A 6,468-nucleotide genomic window follows, 5' to 3' on the forward strand; every position below is an offset into this window, starting at 1 on the left:
TATTTATTATTTTTGTAAAACAGATTTATTTAGTCATATAAATAAAATGATGAGTAATTATTCAAACCAATTTCTAAAAATTTTAAAAGCAGATAATATCATTCTTAATTTTTTTTAATTATTATTGCATACAATACCTATTATACTCTTATCATTTTATAGTAGATTTAAGTTGGCTAAGTGACCCGTAGAGTTTTTTCTGTGCTTTGTTAGGATTTTTTTTGTGATCAGAACAGATCTCCTTGTGACGGCTGGAGTTGACATAACGCTCTCTCTAGAAGCCAAATGTCAGAGGCTTGCGAAACTCACCAACAACCGAACACAGATAGCGATCAGGAGGAAGATGATGTGGTACGTTTGGAGGAGAGGGATGTGCTAGAAGACATTGATGCTTGCTCAAAAAGTCTTGTAGAAAGACTCTTTACAGAGAAGACATTTTCAATAGGAACGCTCGACAATGCTTTTAATGCAATTTGGGAAAGACCACAAGGATTCAGAGTTGCTGATATGGGAAATAACCAATTTCAATTTTTCTTCGATAATGAAGTGGAAGCAATCAGAATTGAAAAGGGTTCTCCTTGACTTTTCAATGATTATATACTTCATATTCGAAGATGGTCAGAAGAGGATACTGCTGCAGCAAACAAGGTTAGTTCCTTCTCGATATGGACTCAATTGTGGGGGCTACCGGAAAAATTCAAAACTATTGAGACGGGTAGGAAGATCTGCAGCAAGGTGGGAAAGGTAATTGATATAGACTTCTTCGATGTCAGAGGTAAGGAGTCGAGGATTATCAAAGCAAAGATAGAGATCAACAGGGAACAACGAATTAAGGACAGCCTGAAAATTGCGGGGCCAGATAAAAGTTATGTGAAAATCGGGCTGAGATACAAAATAATTGGAAAGTTTTGTACTTATTCTACGCTCCTTGGTCATGAATCTAAAGGTTGTAGTGCCATGATTCGGGATTCTAAGGAGGGGACAGTGACTCAAGACCGAATAGGCGATTGGGTTCGTGCAAATCAAGTTGGTAGAAGAATAAACAGGGACGAGGACAAGGCCAGTGCAAAATCAAACTTTATAGGCCCGAATGAGGCTAAATCAAGAAGGAAACCAGCTCCGGCATGGCTGATTCATGGGTTCTCCAGCCTCAGTATGAAGGACCAAAAGGGAGAACCATTAATAAATACTGGGGCTGCTCAAAATGACAATACCAAAGGAATTATTGATGCTGGAAAGAGCAATCAGATGGGTTCAAGGGAGGGTGATTCAATTATGGTGCTAGATGAAATTCCGGTCTCAAATCTACATGATACTTCGGAAGCGGGTCTGGATAAAAAAATAAAAATGAAGCAGATGGCGCGTAGAGGTGTAGTGAATATGAGCCCAATTAGTGGTGTCAAGAGAAGAACTAATGGGAAGGAAAATATCCAAGGACAGAAGAAGCTCTGTACAGAGGAAAGCCGCATACAACAAGCAGAGGTGGAGGGTGCCAGCCGACAAATGGCACCCATAGCACCATGAGAATCTTAACATGGAACTGTCGGGGTTTGGGGAGACCCCTGACAGTCCATAATCTAAAAGGGATTCATAAGTCCCACTCCCCCGAGGTTGGTTTCATCTGTGAATAAAAAAATCAACCTCGGATGGTGGAAAAAGGTATTGAGACAATGTGGATATTCAAACTGGTTTTTGGTGGATCCATTAGGTACAGCGGGAGGACTTATTTTGGTATGGAAGGAGGGTTGTGAGGTAAGCATCATTCGTCACTCCAAATATTTTATTGCTGCGAAAGTTAAAGACTTGGCTTTGAATGAGCTATGGAGTTTGGTGGGAGTCCATCTGAGCACTAATGATCAAGTTCGGCATAACCAATTTGAAGATATTTCAGACTACCAGACACACTCATTAATGAAATTCACAGAATTCTTACTCAGTACTGGTGGGGTAAAAAAGGAACAGAACGTAGAATGGTTTGGATTGGCTGGGATACAATGTCCAGACCTAAGAAGGAGGGGGGACTAGGCTTGAAAGATTTGAGGGCTCAGAACCTAGCCTTATTAGGAAAACAGTACTGGAGGATTGCTACTCAGCCTAATTCTATCCTAGCAAGAACACTGAAAGGTAAATACTTTAAGTACAGCAATGCGATGAGTGCTGACTTAGGAGGCTCACCATCTTGGGGTTGGCGCAGCATCTTAGAGGGCCGAACGGTTGTTGAAAAAGGCCTGGACTGGAGGGTTGGCTCTGGTAGTTTCATCCAAGTATTTAGCGACCCTTGGTTACCTCTGCCATATCCGTTCCGTATCCCTCTGTTACAACCTATTGTCCCGCAGAATTCGGTCTTCTGGGTAAAAGATCTTATGCTGCCTGATAGAAATTGGAACCACAACCTGATTGCCAACAGTTTTCTCCCTGAAATTCAAAGCAGAATCTACTCAATTCAACCTGTAGATGGAGAAGATGTGCTTCAATGGAGTCTCAACAAATCTAAAATGTATGACACGGTCTTAGGTTATAACATTGCTTACCTATTTTTTCACCCTCCATTAGAGCACTGCCTTGACCACATGAAGCAAAAGCATATTTGGCAGCACTTTGGGAAGCTGAAAGTCCCTCCCAGCGTGAAGATGTTCCTCTGAAAATGCCTCCATGGTCGAATTCCAGTGCTAGAACTCATCCATCGCAGATTTCCAAGTACAGGTTCACTTTACCCTTATTGTCACACGCAATCAGAGTCAATCACCCACTGCCTAATTACATACAACAAAGCCCAAGACATTTGGACTAGAAGTCAGATTTACCTGCACCTTCCACATCCTATCGGTGACCAGTTCTTTGAATGGTGGTAGGAATTGAAGACAAAGCTTGAGCGGCAACATGATGGAAAGAGGTTGATGGGTCTTGTGGCAAGTATCTGTTGGAACATATGGAAGGCAAGAAACCTTTGGGTCTTTGAGCACACAAACCAAACACCGGAAGAGACGTTTCAAATGTCGGTAAACCTGGCGCAACAATTCATCTCTCTAGCCTAAACTCACTGTCTTAGGTTTTCGTTTTTTCCCCAATTCTCCCTTCTAAGTTTGGTTCAGTTTTATTCACTTTGCCTTTAATGAGTTTTTATTTGGAAAACTCCCACTTTTTCTATCTCATGTCCTGCATTTGGACACTTGTACCACTTTTATGATGCAATAAAAGTCCTTTTTAACTTTAAAAAAAAAAAGCAGATAATATACTTCTAAAAAAAATTAATACAAAAATTAATCTCTATATCATTTTTTTTTTGTCAGATATAACAATCTCCAGTCCATTTTTCAACGTGATTCACTAATGTTGAGTTAACATGTTAATTTGCACACATGACAGTTAAATGTCTACGTGTGCCAGAAAGACAAAACAGTTCTTGACCTTTTAATAAAAAACAGCGTTGTATTAATAATGGTATGAAACGCTGCATTTAGCACCTAGCGGCACCACTTGGGCATTTTCTTTTTTGCGATCCTAAAACCCTTGGAAGCTCAGTGAAGCAGAAACAATAGAAAAAGTGAAAGCCAAGGGAAGCCAAGTACAAATTTCTTGAATCTGCCTCTGTCGTCCTCGACTTCTGTGCCGCCCCGGAGGATGGATGCAGGTCGCCGTCAAGTACGTCCCCATCAACCACCTCGTCATCAATGTTGACCTTGTGTCCATCGCCCTCCTCCGTGGCGCCATTGCCATCCAGGAGGATATCACTAGACCTGAGTGTAAGAGCCGCGTTAAGAAGCTTATGACCAACTACGGTTGTACCGCATTCGACATCATATTCAACGACGATTCTTCGAATATTGGAGACGCTTAGGAGCAGGAAGCCATGTCCCAGAATGCCATCGTCATCGATGCTGTTAAGCTTGCAACTCAGTTCTTGTTTATTGATTTATTATGTCTGATTTTGTTTTTTATTTTTTGCATCATAGGTTTTTAGGTCGTAGTATTCTAATGTATTGGTTGAATCAGGTGAGTGATGATTTTGTTTGTCATTTTGTGCATGGTTGGGTTAGAAACTAAGAATTGTATTGCAGGGTTTTTCTTTGCTGGTGTGGACGTGTGGTGGTAGTTGTTTGAGAAGGTTCAGGTGGAAAAGCCAGTTACGAGTCGATCGTCGTTATGAGTTGCGATGGCTTTTTTTTTTTTTTTTTATTAAAAGACCAAGGATTCCTTTGTCCTATTCGCACATGTAGACACTTAATGGTCACATGTGTGAGCTAATATATCAATTTAATATTTAATATTTTTTGTTAGTGAATAATGTCAGAAAATAAACTGAAAACTGTTATGTCTAATAAAAAAAAAGAAAAATTAATCTGTGTATTAAATTTTTTAAGATTTTAAAATGTGCACTTTTAAAATTTTAAAGATTGATTTAAGTAATTCTTCTAATATGATTTTTTTTAGACTAACACTTTTAGATCAATTGAAAATTTGAAAGTTAAGGAAAGCCTCGCCTTTTGTTTCTCCAAAGCAGAAGACACTCCGTGATCTCTGACTTCTCTCCACCGTGGAACCTCCCTCCACCTAAATCCCCGCCGCCGTAAAAACATCCGCCTCCGATCCAAATGAAGCGCAAGAAGTGGTCGGAGCAGGAGGAACAAACCCTCCTATCCAAGTACTCTGAACTACTCCGCTCCGGCACCCTCGCTAAGCTCAAGACCCGCGAGAAGAAGTTCAAACCCGTCGCCGACCACGTCAACTCCCTCCACCACCATCGCGATCCCTCCGCCTTCCCTTTCACGTGGTCATGGCGCGACGTATCCATCAAGGTCCAGAACATGCGCCACCAGTACCTCGGCGTCAAGCAGAAGATCCAAGGTCTCTCGCCTCACTCTTTCAACTGGTCCGATGGTCTCAATCACTGGGAGAATTTTCTTTATTACAAGGAAGTCTTCGGCGATATTCCGTCGTCCTCTTCGATTGCGAGAAACGGTTCTAATTCTGCGGTTTCGTTGCGTAGCCTTGGATTTTCGGGTTCTGATGATGATATTATTGATGAAGATGATGATTGTGATGAGGATGAGGAGGAGTGTGAGTGCGGTGGTAATGATTTTGATGATGATTCCGGGGAAGAGGTGAGGCGGATTGGGGGTATTGGCGTTAGGGTTTTGGAGCTGAGGGAGGCGGTGGCGAAGAGGGAGGAGAGGAGGAGGGAGAGAGAGTTTCGGAGGGAGAAGGAGGAGGCGGTGGCGGAGAGAGAGCGGGAGAAGCGGAGGAGGGAGGGGGATGATAGAGGAGTTGAGGTGGAGGTGGAATCTGAATTGGAGGAGAGGCGGTTGCGGTGGGCGAGGAGGGAGGTGGCAAGGAGGGCGAGGCTGGAGAGGGAGCTGGAGGAGGAGCGGAGGCGGCGGAAGAGGGCGGAGGAGAGAATGGAGGAGGAGGAGATGGAGTGGAGGGAGAGGATGGTGGCAATGCAGGTTGAGCATGAGAAGCAGATGATGCAGATGCATGTTGATGCTTGCCAGAACCAGATGCAGATCCTTGGGATCATGGCCAGGATACTATGCCAGTTCTTTGGCTCTGGGAGTGATGGATTGGGTGGTGGCAGCGGCAGCGCCACTGGCAGCGGCTTGGCAGCGTTGCCCTCTCAGGTGTTGCAGAATTTGCAACACACTGGGGAGTTGGGGAATGTAAAACCGGATGCTAATTCGCCTTCGGAATTTATGTAAAAAAGGATTGAAGCAGAGTACTCTGTTCAATATACTTCATGGATGTTGTCAACGTGAAAAAGATGAAAATGAATATTTCATTGTATCGCCAGGTCCTTTTTGTGTTGTTGAAATTATAGGTACCATTTAACTGGAGGCAATTTTATTCGAGGAAATCCTCTAATTCTTGATTCTGATGATTGTTTATCATACCATGTGTTTAAGCTTTCTTGATTGTGAAGGGAAACTCCTACTTTGGGGAGGGGAAATGCGGGAAGATGTTGACAGCTGCCCAACCAAGTGCTGAGTGAGAAAGTCTCATGATGAGCTCACTTAACATATTTGTAAGTTTTTAGAAATACTATTATTAGACCTAAGGTTGCTGAAAAGACGTAGAAAGTAGCATTTTTTTATGCAGTTCAATACTTCATGAGGCTGCTTTGTATGCTAAGTGCATTGGTTCTTCTATTTTTCATAGATGACTCGGTTAATATAATTCTATTTCATTAGAGTTGAGTAGATGAGGCTCTAGCCTGTATGGTGAAGCCTGCTCAATACATTTTTGAAAGGAATAAGCGTATGAAACAAAGATCAGAATGCAGAAATCAGAGTTTACACTTAAAATTCCCAGTTAAGTGTGAACTGGTGAGTAATCATAATATGTGAATGTGGAAAATTTATGATCTTTTGGTTTACATTAAAGCACTAACTAGTGACATGTTGGTTTGCTGGTCTATCATCTTGTACGTTATTTTTGGGTCTCTAACTAATGAGCATTGCATATTTGCATCCA

At 42.1% G+C, this 6,468-nt stretch overlaps 1 protein-coding gene across 6 annotated transcripts; it reads left to right on the forward strand.

Moving 5' to 3' along the window:
- Positions 4,474-6,468, forward strand: LOC107609599 (intersectin-1). 6 transcript variants are annotated; one of them, XM_016311602.1, is made up of 3 exons: positions 4,474-5,815; positions 5,918-6,019; positions 6,186-6,468. In XM_016311602.1, the coding sequence occupies exon 1, from the start codon at positions 4,593-4,595 to the stop codon at positions 5,694-5,696; it is 1,104 nt and encodes a 367-aa protein (XP_016167088.1). In that variant the 5' UTR covers positions 4,474-4,592; the 3' UTR covers positions 5,697-5,815; positions 5,918-6,019; positions 6,186-6,468. The 6 variants fall into 6 exon arrangements, with proteins under 6 accessions (XP_016167088.1, XP_016167087.1, XP_020962994.1 ...); XM_016311601.2 differs by having other exon boundaries at positions 6,154-6,466; XM_021107335.1 differs by having other exon boundaries at positions 4,474-6,019; positions 6,154-6,464.

This window comes from Arachis ipaensis, chromosome B07, assembly GCF_000816755.2.
Source record: "Arachis ipaensis cultivar K30076 chromosome B07, Araip1.1, whole genome shotgun sequence".
NCBI lineage: Eukaryota > Viridiplantae > Streptophyta > Magnoliopsida > Fabales > Fabaceae > Arachis > Arachis ipaensis.